A 15,177-nucleotide genomic window follows, 5' to 3' on the forward strand; every position below is an offset into this window, starting at 1 on the left:
TAACCACCGGCCGCCACTGGTATGTAGCCCCATTAGACTTTTACGGAAAAAATTTGTTTCGTCCCCGGGGCCCCCCCGTGCTGGGCCCCCCGAACCGCAAAAAAAGCAGTTTTTCCTAAACAACTACCTGAACCGTAGCACTGAGGATGAAGAATTTTTTATGGTATGTTGGTCTCAAGGGCCCACATCAACCTGGCCCATAATCACTCATTTGTGATTCTGTTGGAAGTTAAAAGTGGGTTGGAAAAACAATGGACGCTTCCTACAAGGACTGTAGTTTACCGCAGAGAACGTATAATAAGGATAGGACGATGTTCACATGAAATGTAATTCCCATTTCTTCTTGAAGCCGAAATAAATCTGAGAATGTTTATCGGACATGCTTGGTTTTTACTGCAGGTACGTTAATCTTATAATATCAATAAGGACCTAGGTACAATAATGTTAACGTTAGCGTTGGTTGAGTGATGGAGGCCAACTTGATTGATTGCATTTGTAGAAAACTATAAATGCGGTTATACCAAGCAAATTGATAGCAGCACTGTAATTGTAGGCTATCTTTCGACTGTCATTTGTTGCACGTGCTACAAAAATAATTCTGTGCAATGGAAGATTTACCAACGTTACACCGGTCTGATACAGTTTTGCCTATACATGCGTGAGACTGAGACGCCTGTTTATTTGTTTTAAGTGCGTGCAGGGTGTGAGAGGGGAATCGATGTGCTTTGATTCCAGATTGGTAGTTGTAGTCTGTGAGATTAAAAAGTGTGTGTGAAGTATCCAAACAATGACACCTTCATTTCATTATGGCTGCTTTAGCAACACACCTTAAGCTACTGTGTAGTGGGTCCCATTTAGAAGTGGCTACTTCATTCGCGCTTTCCTTGACTCATGGAGCTGCGTGAATTTTATTACAACTTTTCGTCACGATATGGCAGTTTAAGTCCGCTTGATACTGTAAGGCGTAAGCCATTGGTTTCCAAAGGAGATTTTATTTGGGTCGCCAGCATAGCCTATTGACAATTTATGTTGTAAATAGGCCTACCTTATAGGCCTACCTGTAGCTTAGGGAAGCTAACAGCTTTCTATTAGGATCTAGTTTGTTAGTTACAGTTTTGTCATAACTCCCTGATGCATTTTTGCATTTAGAATAGCCAGAGCGTGGATATCTCAATCGGAAAATTAAACAATATCGGGCGCCTATGGACTAGGCTGGGTGAACCCAGCCTGATCTGCCCGCTATTTATTTTTTGATTTCTTAAAAGATTGAGCTTGGTCTGGTGAAAGCCAGACTAGCCATGGACCTCAGTTACACAATGCAAGGGAACATGAATCAGCCTATATTTGCACGAACAATAACGGACAACAGCTCTTCAACTTTGGCCCGTTAAAATGTGTATGAACAGTCTAGCGACGCATTTCATCAAGGCCCATTTGGACATGTCAGTTATTTGCACCACTGGTTAGATGTAAAACAGCATTTCGTTTCAGACTACTGTTACTTAATTTGTGCATTGACAATAACGTTTCAGACTACTGTTAATTAATTTGTGCATTGACAATAAAGTATCACATGAACTAAAGATGAAATCTTATGTAGAAGAAGAAACATTCACAAAAAATCCATCCATCCAAAAATGACCTTTGTTTTTGATAGCTGTTGAAAACGGCATGGAACTGACAGAGATGTTTTTGTTTATTAATAAATAAATAAATAAATAAATAAAAATATAACATTATGCTGATACCTTTTGCTTTTCCCAAATACAATGTAGCCTACAGGTGTAAGTGACCTTTCATCAATCCAGTTGCAATGGATGAACTGTGATGAACTGCCCTACTTGTGATTGTTTAGAGATTTTAAAGGTTTTATAACAATGCTACAACTTCTTTGGCTATTCTACAGTCTATTCACCTTTTCAGTGCCAGTAGGCTACTTTCTGTGCAGCCGCACACACACACACAGGCATGCCAAACAAGCATACACAAAAGTTTCAAGAGTGGGGGATGGAGTAAAAGATGGAGACAAATTGAAGTGTGATTTATTATCGCGGAACGGATGTACAGGACTGAGCGGCGGTCATATATTTCATCCTTAGGAGCAGTATAATAATCAGTGTGTTTAGAGCACTTTGAAACACTCCCATGTAAGACATATTAGACAGCATTATCAGACATGCCTTTTCTTATTAATGCTGGGCTCAAACTACACTCTTAAAATGAATGTGTTGAAAACAACACAACTTCCGCTGTTTTTAACACATCTCTGTGTCCAGATAGGGACAACACAGTTTGTATTATTACCTTTTTTCATTTTTTACACAATATGTGTTGAAAATAACACAACTTGCATTGAAAACAACACAACTTGTGTTGTTTTTTAACGCATCTCTGTGTCCAGATAGGGACAACACATTTGTTTTAATAGTGTACAGGATTTTTAAATCTTATACCATTTTAAAATCGAGTGGCATCACACACACATAATCTCAACCGATAATCTTCTCTTATGATGGAAACACGCACAAGACTAATACAATCAGTGTGATTAATACATGGACTGTACCATCTATAATTTGCTTTTGTTGATGCAAAGCACATTGAATTGCCTCTGTGTATGTAAATACGCTATAGAAATAAACTTGCCTTGCCTTGCCTGTACCAGACTTGATCATTGATTTACATGTCTTTTTCCCTCTCAGAATTCAAGGCAGTAGTTGGATTATTTCTCTGCTGATAATGGCAGCCGTCTTCTGGATCTACCGTCTTATCAAAGTCATCTTCAATATCCTCAGTTACTGGGAGATCCGGCAGTTTTACATTAAGGCTCTGAAAATAAGGATGGTAAGAAAACACATAGTTCATGAGTAATATAATACAGTGCCCTCTACTGCACCCCTGCTAAATATGAGTAGATAGGGTTATCTATCTATAAATTGCAGGAACGTGTGTGTGTGTGTGTATGTGCCGCATATCTCTCGAACCGGTAAGCTTAACAATAATATAGCCCTAACTCAAAACAGCTGTTAGGCTTAATAATATGTCATTCTGATCTGTAGAAATGTCACATGCAGCCATGCCTAAATTCTGCTTAGGCCTACTGCACATTAATAATTATAGGTTAATACAGTGTTTCCCCTACAATGTATTCAGCAGCGGCGCAGCGCTGCTCCTGGAATTCAAGCGCCGCTGCAAAAAAGTTGCCTAATTTAAAAAAAAAAACATGCAAGTGAACTTCAGGAACAGCTGCCGTTCGTTCAGGTTTGATGTCAACAAATAATAGTAGGCTACGTTGAAGGCGCAGTCAGGGATTCCACAGGAGATCATGTTTGTTTATGTTTAAGTTTATTAGCAGACGCAATTTTGTGCAAAAAAACCTAGCCTACATTATGTTAACGAAGGAACCCAATTAAACACGCCAGCGAGGTAGCTCGCCCCTACCTTTACGGTGGGTTTCCACACAGCGAAACACCTCGCGATTTTCGGCCAGCGAAATTTCGCCTCGGGGCCGTGACGGCGAAACCGATAACCTTTTGACTGCAGTGTCTAGCCAGTGGTGGCACGCGAGCTAATTAGGCCAATCAGCTAATTCAAACGTTTAAGTACTTAGACTACGTTTACACGAAGCAGGGTATTTTCCTAAACGAATATCTGGCCATCTACGTTTGCAAATAAAATTGCATGTACACGAGACCGTTTTTTTTTTTAAATGTGTTTACACGAACCTGTGTACATACCATAGACAGTAAAAGAAATGGACGAACAGACTCCGTCGTTCTCAATGGGAGGGTACTGAGTCATTTTTCAGTTGGTCCCCCCAGTACTGCGCAGACTCGCACTTAACTTCGTGACGTTAGCCATCGAACTGAATCTTGTAACTCATATGATAGATACACAGAAATTGTTCTCAGACTTCCTTCGCCTTCAAAGTCATCAAAGTTAAACATTTATTTATGTATTGTTATTAATATCATCCTCACAAAGTCATATCAAGTCGTGTTAATGTTGAAACTACCACACATGATCATCTTCAAAAACAGTCATGGTAAAACAAAACAAAAAAGTTATAGCCTTGAGGCTAATCTTCTTTCCACTTTTCTGATCACAATCCATCGAAAACCTCTGAAATGATTATCGTTAGACTACCTAACGGTAAAACTACTGTTTTTCCATTAGGTTTACTTGCCTCTATGCTTTACCTTAACATAGGCTACAATGCTATTGTAGGCTACATAGCTTTGTTCACGAGTTTCCGTGCTGGCTGGACTACGCTTCTTATCCAAACAATACGGTTATCTCCCTTCAGTGCGTTAGCTTCCCTTCAACCGGACATGCTAAACATTCTTCTTACGGGAACCTAACATTACGTACAAGGCAGTCGAGTCTTGTTTTGCCTTTTATTGTTTATGTAGATAACACAGAAGCTAAAATATCGGCACATGATATATGTTATATGAAGTTATGGGAGTTCAAAAAAATCCTAAATGAATGGGCGTTCTATGGGGTTAGCAGAGAGTTGATAACCACCGCTACATCGATGCTTCTACTTCCGGGAATTCGCCTGCCCCCTTGGTACATACATGCTGTCATGAGCACGCCAAACCACAGTGGCAGTCTAACGATAGCCTCAAGCTCACATTAACCAATCAGAACCCTGAAAAGTAGCACGTGAGAACATGTAAATGTAAACATTGGTCGCACATTTGGTGTACTTCTGTCGCATACTGTGACGTTGGCTGCCCAAAACTCCGTTTACCACAGTTTAGAACCAAACGCATAAACGGAGTTTTAAAAAAAAAAACACTTTGGCCGGAGTTTTTTGGGATAACCGTTTTACGGGGCGAATTCTCCGTTATTTTTCCCTAAATTGGGTTGAAAGTAATCACTAAAACCAAATAAAAGTGTTCTCTAAATACATGTTTGAGCATTAAAGAAGCCATACTATAGTTTATTAACTTATTTAATGGGAACATGATTACAGTTAACATGTAATAAATAACATGTAAGAAATTCTAATCAAAACACAACCATATTTTTATTGCTAACACATAGTCACTCGTCAACTCAGAATATATCCTACAGTACATATGAACTTAGATAGCGGGAATAAGCCTAATGCAGAACTGCATCTACTGTCAGCAACAACCGACAAGTAAAAAACATTTTACTTCTAGTAACACTGGATTTGGTATGTGTGCTTGCCTCCATACTAGAGCTTGATAATGTGCTCTTCTAATATGCCATTGAGCAGCATCACTTGTGGTAGAGCCTCCGATTCTCGACATCTAGAAAACAGAGTGGCTCTGTCATAGTGTTGTCACCATACCAAAATTATGACTTTGATACAATACCTGCCATCTTGATACTCGATACTGAAACGATATCCAAATCCTAAAATATCTGGAAAAGAAAGGACGCAGGCCTCCTCCAAGTGTATTGAGTCATTTGTGTTAAATTTGTTGCACTTTTGGTCAATTCTGGGTTTTAAACTTCTAAACTTCCTACATAATTATTATTTTTGTAGTCAGTAAAATAGTAGTTTTGTGTGATTAAGTCCTTTATTGTTTGTTATAGCTCATTTATATTGTGTGATGTTTCGGGCAATAAATTACCTTTAAATAGCCAAAGTAGGCTAGATCAAGGTCAGTGTTCAAATTACTGCATGCAAATTACTTAATGCTATGCAGAAGAGCCTAATCTTTAGGCCATCTGATGTAGGATACCCTAGGCCTTCCTGTGTTAATGGGATTTCTTTGACAGTTGCAAAGGGAAAAAAGTGAAGATAGTCTTCTTTGCTCCCAGTGTAATTTTATAAGTACGTTTCAGCTACTCTTTGGGTCTTAATCAGATAGGCCTACACCATTATTACATTACATTACATTACATTACATTTGGCTGACGCATTTTTAACCAAAGCAACTAACAACATGGTAACAGGTAAGTTTTAAAGCAATTCTCTCAACAATTTTAGGACAATTTAAAAATGGTAGAGTACAGTAAGAATACTGTAAGTGCATCAGTGAGTGCTGTTTTTAAACAGTTGAGTGTCAGTTCAAGACGGGTGGTAAGTGCTAGGATCAGCAAGACTTGTTGTAAGTGGTGCTATGAAAGGAGATGTTCTCTAAAGAGCTGGGTCTTCAGTAGTTTTTTGAAAATGGAGAGGGATGACCCTGCCCTTGTAGGAACTGGCAGTGTTCCACCAACGAGGAACAACAGATGAGAAAAGTTTGGATTGGCCTGAGCATATCTGTTGTAATATCTGTGTGCATTCCTACATTAGGTCTATTTCTTTGATAGTCAACATCATTTGCTACCACATAACAAATACCAAATAACAATACAAAAGTTTCTTACAAACTTTCCTGCATACTTCTTAAATGTGCTGCAGTCAGATGGGTGTCCTAAAGACATAACTAGATCTTGAGCATCTATGTGTATGTGCATCACCAGTGTTGAATGAGCAGTTTTTGCAGTGATCACTACTGGACATTCCACATTGCTAGACAGCACTTGAGTGAGGATAGACTTATTTCCACTTCACAAATAACCATCGCTATCTGCAATAGCTACAGTACAGTACATTAATCAGTTCATAGCTGAGGATTTGTCCTAGGTCCACTTACCTTTCAGCATCATATGCAGTAATGATGCACTGGAGAATGTTTCTTTTTGTTGCACTATAAAGGATATCTTGTCTAAATTTTTTGCTGATAATGCAATCTCCATAGCACTCTTCAGCAACCCTCAAACATGCACACTCTTCCATTTTTTTGCATGGCTGGAATTTGAATGATAGGAAAGAGCACCAGTGAGATGTTTTAACTAGGCAAGCCTAGTCGCCTTTACAGTAAAAAAAAAAATACAGTGTAAATCCTCTGTAAAGACTCACAACTGCAATAGTTAGTGACAAAGTACTTTCTACAGAAAAATGACCAGTCACCTACTATTCTATCAATTTATTATCAAGGAATCTATTTTGCTTCTAAACGTCATACTGAATTTTAGCTATTATTTCAATTTATATTTAAATTTTAGCTTATTTTCATTTGCTACTTGAGGGTCATTTGGGTAATTCCTGTCCTGTCCTACAACATATCTGATACATAAAGAATGTATTGTTTGCAATTCCTATGATATCTGATGGCAAAACCAAAAAGTATGTGAATTATGCTAATTAGCAAGCTTAAAACTCAAAATTGAGCTTGGTAAACAAAATATTTGAATTCAGCACCCTCAAATTGTGTGAAATAGCCCCTTTACCGACTTTTCCTCAAATTTGCCAACAGGACTTTTTCTGAACGTTTGTTAGCTATCTGCTCTCCCTCTAAGGGAAATGTCTTTGTTTATAAAAATACACGCTCGTGTAAACGGGGTCTTAATGAAGATATCCAGGGGTCTTTATGCATCGACTAAGTTGATGTTGCCTATAAACAACAATTCATGTTCATAGAAACAACAAGGTCAATAAGATATAATATATGTCATACCTGTGTTGCAGCATGTAGCCTAGCTGTCTAGCTTGGTTTACAATGCAATCCAATGTCCTAAAATACTAGCATTTCGCCTGTCAGCTAGCTAAAAAGATTGAGTGCTTAAACTAACATAATAGTGGTCTATTTAGTGGTGTATGTGGTCTGACTAAGTTTGTGTGGCATATAAACCACAATTCGTGTTGATACAAGTGCCAATGTTTGTGTAGAAACATTTTAATCACATACAAATTTTCGTGTTACAGATCAGGTAGTCTCCGCCATCTTGGTCAGACTTTTTTGTAACTCCCGCCTCAGAATTCCCCACCCCACCCCCATCCCCAACACACACACAAAAAACACACACACTTACATCATCACTGTCATCACCTCACATACATACAGCACACTGTTTGCTACAGTAAGCCTCCTCTACATACTTGCTGCACACGGAGGCGGAGACTACCTGATCTGTAACACGAAAATTTGTATGTGATTAAAATGTTTCTACACGAACATTGGCACTTGTATCAACACGAATTGTGGTTTATATGCCACACGAACTTAGTCAGACCACATACACCACTGCCCCCCCCCCCCTACATACACAGCACATTGTCTTCAGGATCTTCTCCAACACACATCCTTACATACTTACACACACACACAGTCACTGCTCCCCCCCCCCCCCCCCCCCCCAATACACAGCACATTGTCTCATGAGGAAGCTTCTCCAACACACATATTGCACACTGCCCTCTCCCCACATACACAGCACACTATCCCATCTCCCCTGTCATCCCCCCCAACACACACACCAAGACCCCTGGCAGTTGGGTTAGCCCCTTGAGCCGTGGATCTGCCCAAGGTTTCTTCCTTGGTAAGGGAGTTTTTCCTTGCCCCTGTTGCTCTTGGGTGCTCCTTGTTGGTGCCCCCCCCCCCCCAATCCCAATCCTCCCCCACCTTTCTTATGCAGCCCTTGCCACTTAATCTACTAAACCCCTCTTCTACTGCACTTTTTACCCCCCCCCTATAAATGCACAAATAGGCTGACACCAGACATAATTTCACTGCATTTCTTACTTCCAGTAACTATATGCATGTGACAATAAACTTCCTTGTATCCTTGTATCCAAACACAAAGACGCGGACCTGATTGGTTCTCGAATGGTCCTCATTTAAATAAAGTTAAACTTTGACCAACTTTGTTTCGCCTGCCTCGGCGATTAGTTTTTATTTCGCCCAACCAGGGCGAATTTCGTCTCCATTCAACCTCAATGAGAGCGACGCGAAATTTCGGTGTGTGGAAACACACGAGGCTAGCTCGGCGGAACGAAATTCATCTGGTGAGTCAGATTAACCTTCAGTAGCCTATTCCCAGATAAATTCCATGCATTGTTTCGTTTTTGTTTGTTATACAGTCAATGCTTTCAAGCCCTGTGTTGCTAACATACCTAGGCTAAGAAACTAAGGTGTAGCCTATTGGTGGGTTTAATTTAATTTGAGTGACAGGATACGCAACCATTTACATCTGGAGATAGTTTGTAATTCCTGTAGAGCTCACGAAAATTCTAGAAATGATACAAGACACTTATTTCCTATAATCCAATATAGATTTTCGTCGAGTTTTTGAGCATTTATTTTACCAAATGACATGGAAAACATAATTCATTTCATCCACATATTCTTGTGCACCATGCACAACAACTCTACTAAGTTAGCTTAAAACCGTGAGAATCAAGCAAGCCTCACGGGCCGTCACGGCCTTAAAGTGACAGGCACTCAATTCGACTTGCACAGCACCAATACAGTGTAATGACATGAAAGAGAAGTCTATATAGTTTATACAGTGCTGTGCAAAAGTTAAGACACCCATGCTAAAATTGACTGAAGGGAGGAATAAAAAACATCTTTTGCCTTTTGTCTTAATGCCTTAATTAAAAAAAAAAATAGGAAAAATCAAACCTTTAAGGACATCAATTATTTTTTAATGTATCATGTATCGTAAATAAATAAATGTTATTATATAAATAAATGTCTTAACTGTACATTCTAAATAGTAATAGTTTGTACAGTGGCCTGTGATTAAAGGAATTATCCGGAGTAAAATGCACTTTAGATCGATTTACGGATGATTGGGGGTACATACGTTGAGTTGACATCAAAATTATGTCATTCGGATGTGTTTTGAGAAAGTTTGATTGTACCGTTTTCAGTCACAACTCGTAGCCTGGAAGTGAGCGGGGCATTTCAATTGCGCCGCTACAAAACGCTATTTTTATACCTCTTCTACAGTTCCAAACAACATAACACTTACGTGGTAGTGAGTAGAGGGTCCCTAAAGCCAAACCGAAGTATCCCGAGGTCTTTATGTGGTCGAATAGAGAGTCCAGAATGAATTTCATCAAGCCAGTACCTTTCCGGAAATGTTGCCATCTTTCCTACGATAAACAGCACTGCTGCTGGAAAAAATTTCTAGGGGAAACACTGTAATATATTATATTCAGTATTCATTATTTAATGCTTAGCTGGAATGCAGGCATACCTGTGGGCATGTAATTGGGCTAAAGGTTTTCTACAGAAATGGCATGTTTGAACTAGAGATGCACCGATATGGAATTTTAGTGCTGATAACGATAACCGATATTTATTGGTTTGTTGTGGCCGATACCGATACGATAACCGATAATATTACTCTTGAAAAAAAATTGTGAAAAGTGATTTGGGGAAAGCATTTAATAAGCATAATTTTATTGCAGTAATTTTACCTACCCAAATGATGGACAGAACTCATAATAGTCCTCAATAGTACGGCAGTCAACAACATAACAGTAGCCTAGCCCTACAGTATGTGTGGCTCCTTTAAGTGAACCTGACGTCTGTGAATTGCGAGTGAGTGGCTAGAGAGTTTGAATCGTTTTCATTTAGGACTAAACGCTCATAAACGGCTCAGCTTGGAATAAGCTACAGTATAGCGACCAAATCAGAGTTTGTGTTTCAACTGCGGGTAACTGAATAAAGCTGCAACTCCTCAGACTGTATCTTATCCGTCTACTCTGTTGCGCACAACCTGCTGCAGCAGAAATGAAATGCGTTAGCCCCGAAGGTTTTAATAACTTATTATGATGACCTGTCTGGAACTGAAGCACGAATGGTTAGCATATTTCTAGGTAATAATACAAAACCCAAGCTAAAGTAATGCAAATATAATACTAAAACACAACTTAGAACTAGGCCTACTTATGTACTCTATGTACTAATAATCCCACTAACGAGTTTGTTTATTTGTTTCCCCGACCAGCGCGGTAAAGTGCAAACACACCAGCACAAGACGGCTCTAGATAGGGCTGAGCTCCGCTCTGGTAAGGTTAAATGGCGGATCATTCACGAGAGGATTTTGAGATGCACAGATTCCCAAATGAACGCATATCCACAGATTTTGTTAGAGTGGTGAAACACATTCACACCGCTGACATTATATTGAGGAAAAAGTATAGCCAACCAAGCTCAAGTAGCTCAGTGTAGCCAGACGGACCTTACGTAGGCCTAAATTAGGACTTTAAAAAATATCGGCGCATATTATCGGCCAGAATTCTGTTATCGGACCGATAATAATATTTTAATTTTTTCACTTATCGGCCAATAATATATCGGCCGCCGATATATCGTGCATCCCTAGTTTGAACCGGCACTGCACTAGTAATAAGTTAATTTCTTCATTCACTTACTGTGAAGAAATTCTAAATCCATTGTTTTTACATGCAGTCACATACCGCATTGCAGTGGGTGAGGGATAATGGCCGCCCAGGTGTCCCGATATACAAAATTAATGGACGAGACAGAGCCAAGAACTTTTGCTAATGAACTGAACTAAGTCCATATAACGGGACACCTCAAAGGTCCAGCTTATCGCCCAGTTGCCACTATAGGCAATAGTCAGGCCTTTTTGGAAACAAGTGGTCCGTTTGAAAGTTATTAAACAACATGCATATGCTGCATTTTAAATAAAGCGCAGGCTTAAAACATCTGTTAAACAACGAACAATGTGTGAGACGGTTGAAACATGGCCAGGCCCAGGCAGGCCAAAGCTTTTTTCAGAGGCCAGACACAATGGATGATGGTAAATCGGTAACGCCTGAAGAGAAAAAGCGTCAGGCGTATCTGTCAGAATCAGTGACGTTGGAAGTGGAGGTGCGAGGGGTGCGGTCGCACCAAGAGACTTGTCATTTTCCGTGTAGACACACCCATGGCTACACTGGACATGCTACTGTGTTCTGTTCCCAGATCATGCTTTCTCTGTCTGATCTGCAGGGTTAGGGCCTCCTCGACGAGGAGATTGCTGGTTTACGGATAATTTGCGTCCCAATGGAATGGTATCATTGAACCGTGGACCGAAAGAAAAAGAACATTTTCCAGAATAGGCAATATTTTTTAATTTTGTGTTATCAAATAAAGAGGCATAGCATTAGGGGTAGTGTTGTGAGCGCTCATTCAATGTGTGTGCGCATCTGCACAAGTGAAACTGTTGAACCACTGGAGATAACTTGGGTAGCAGCAACAAACAACAAAGCCTATTTAAAACAACCATGAAAACAGCATAGAGACTGGCTAGATCTTTAAGTTGACATTAGTTAAGCACGTTTAAGTTAGGCTAATGAACATGTTACATTCTATACAGCGTGATTATGTCATTCTTTAAGCTACATAGCCTCCAGTTTTCCTCAACTTGACTAATTAAGAAGCGATAATAGGATATTTGACCAGCATATCATCAAAATGTCCGGAATTTTTTTTTTCAAGCGGAAACTCTGGTGTGAGGGTAATGGGGCGTCTGTGTGTGTGTGTGTGTGTGTGTCTGCTGGCCTGCATGTATGTTTGTGTTTTATGTGTCTGTGTGTTTGTGTGTGTGTGTTTGCATGTGAGTTTGTTTGTGCATGCGTGCATGTACGTGTTTCTGTTTATGTGTGTGTGTGTGTGTGCATGCGTGTATGCCTGTGTGTGTGTGCGTGTGCATATGTGTGTGTGCATGTGAGTTTGTTTGTGCATGCGTGCATGTATGTGTTTCTATTTATGTGTGTGTGTGTGTGTGTGCATGCGTGTGCTTGTGTGCATGCCTGTGTGTGTGTATGCGTGTGAGTCTGTGTGTGTGTCTTGTGTGTGTGCGTGCGAGCGTACGTTTGCCTACATGTCTACTGTGTGTGTGTGTGTGTGTGTGTCTGTGTGTGCCTGCATGTGTGTGCATGTATCTTTATGTGTGTGTTTGCGTGTGTTCATGAGTATGTGTGTGTGTGCGTACGAGCTTACATTTGCCTACATCTCTTCTGTGTGTGTGTGTGTGTGTGTGTGTCTGTGTGTGCCTGCATGTGTGTGCATGTATCTTTATGTGTGTGTTTGTGTGTGTTCATGAGTATGTGTGCGTGTGTAGTGTACAGTCAGTAAATGTACACATATATTAATTTATTGTATAGCCCCCCATGAATGGAATTCCACGAAACTTGGCATGCATTCAGAGGTTGACCGTCACTGAGCACTTTCTGGCTTTAAAATCATAGAAAGATTTAGAAAAAAAAGCATATGTAGGCACATACAAACTGACATATTGTTTTGAAATTAATTGCTGAGTGGCAAAAAAATCTAGTAGGAATGTAACTCGTGTTACCGTGTGATCTTCCCCTAACACAACATGGGACACATTCTTCAGAACAATCTTTTTTTTCAGGAATGGAGACGTATTTAAATGGAAACCATATATTTTTTAAATGTTTTGTGCAACACAATGTGTTTCCATAAATTTGAAGTTGAACACATATTAAGCTTCTCAGCCCTCCTCACTTTTGTCCCCATCATGACTATAGATCTGCGCTGACAGAAGCTCAATAATGCCCCATCTAAAACAATGTTAAACTGTGGCCAGATATTGAACTGCAACCAGTCTTTGGGCCCTATTTTGGCGATCAGAAATGGATGGTCAGAGGCGTAAAAGTTTATAGACATTAAAGCCGTGGCCAGTCCACATTCACTAATTTAATGTTGCGATTATGTGGTCCAACGTCAGGTGCTTGGCGCAAAAAGGTTGTTCTTATGTTTCTTTATCAGTCATGGGTGTGTTTTGGGCGTAACATCCTTTAAACCAATGAGAATTACATCTGTCATTCCTATTAACAGCAAGCAGCACAACTTCAAACAGCCCATCGGTAACTTCATAGTCAGCGGCGCATTTGAAGGAATCTGCTTGCACGTGAGACCATATGGAACAGGGATTCCTCTAAACCTTGCCTTACTTCAACCTGTTTGTGACTAGCAGAGTATAGCCTACATGCATCTGCACTCGTCTGTTTGAACTCATAGGCAAAGTGAAACTAACTTCACAGTGGTCTCATAGTCAACGACAAAACAGTTCTCAGTTAATTACTTCACTATTGACTGACAAGGGGTTACCATCTAAAACATAGCCTGAAAAATGCAACACTTACCCCAATAATGTTCGAATCCTAATCCTAAAGATATTTATCCTGCAGAGGAGTTGCTGCTTACATCTCGTCACAGTGCATCTTCAGCTGTGCTTTATATGCACCTTTCGCTTAAAGACCAGAGGCCGGTTCCCCGATAACGCTCACTCTTAGCACGCTAAGAAGACTCAAAAGATATATCTTACCAAAGTTGTTTATGTTCCCCGTGTGTCCCTTAGGAAGCTTCTTAACACGCTGCCTCTTACGTTCGACGTTACAAAGGCGCTGTCCCAAGTGAAGGTGCTGAATTAGTTGACATCGATTGCTCAGGAATCAATTTTCTACTTCACGTGAAGGTGCATGACGGCGTTAAGAAACACAACACGTTCTATGCAAATGACATTCCTCAAATTATTCAAGTAACATTTATTTTAACATAGTTTTAGTTATCAGTAAAATATAAACTATTAACTAAATTATCAAATTGTCAGTAATATGTTCACACGATATGTTGTGACTGGTAGACTAACCGGGTAGGCCTATCCCTCGCTAATCATCCACCCTCCTTATCCCGTTGTGCCACTTGTGCCGCTTCTTGACATGGGTTTAACAACTTCTTAAAATGATGTAATACACTTTACTTACTGGACACCACCATGCTTACCCATCTTAGCCATTTAGAGGCAAATTCTTTGCCAGCTTTTAATTATCAAAAGTGATTGCCAATTTGAACGCTTTAATGACATTACTAAATAGCCTAGGCTAATTACCACCATATTAGTTCTGATACCAAAAAAAGTAGGCCTAAACTTCATAAATAGGCCTGCATCCATTGCGAACATATTTTATTAGTCTTTAAAATCATCGTTGAGCCACAACATTGTCAACATACTGTCGGCCTACCATAGTTTGACTTGTACTGAGCTGCGCTGATTTCTAAAGACTGCTGCACAGTGGCGGCGACTAGCGTCTTGAGAGCTCAAACAACGCTAAGAGAGAGCTTACGAATGGTCCAGACCAACCTTACGAACGTGTGACTTACAGAAGATGTACTTAGCGTATGAACGTGTCGGGAATCGTGCCATAACGTTAAGAGATAGGTTAAGGAATAGGTTAAGGAATAGGTTAAGAACTACTTAGCGATAAGAACGTTTTGGGGAACCGGCCCCAGGTTTTTCTTGGTCAGTGGCGGAATGATTTTTTTAAAGGGTGTAAGGTAGCGATTTTTGGATCATGCACCAGACCACACTTTATGTCGC

At 39.9% G+C, this 15,177-nt stretch overlaps 1 protein-coding gene across 4 annotated transcripts in view; it reads left to right on the top strand.

Moving 5' to 3' along the window:
• Positions 1-15,177, top strand: part of atg9b (autophagy related 9B) — a 150,037-nt gene that overhangs the window by 121,941 nt on the left and 12,919 nt on the right. For all 4 annotated transcript variants that reach the window (XM_076293394.1, XM_076293395.1, XM_076293397.1 and 1 more), the window contains one exon: positions 2,703-2,844. In XM_076293394.1, the coding sequence (XP_076149509.1) occupies positions 2,703-2,844 (142 nt within the window). The remainder of the gene's footprint in view (positions 1-2,702; positions 2,845-15,177) is intronic.

The sequence above is a fragment of the Alosa pseudoharengus genome, unplaced genomic scaffold, assembly GCF_046254945.1.
Source record: "Alosa pseudoharengus isolate Yale_2024_CS ecotype anadromous, Long Island Sound unplaced genomic scaffold, YU_APseudo_1.1 YU_APseudo_1.1_scf_2, whole genome shotgun sequence".
Lineage (NCBI taxonomy): Eukaryota > Metazoa > Chordata > Actinopteri > Clupeiformes > Clupeidae > Alosa > Alosa pseudoharengus.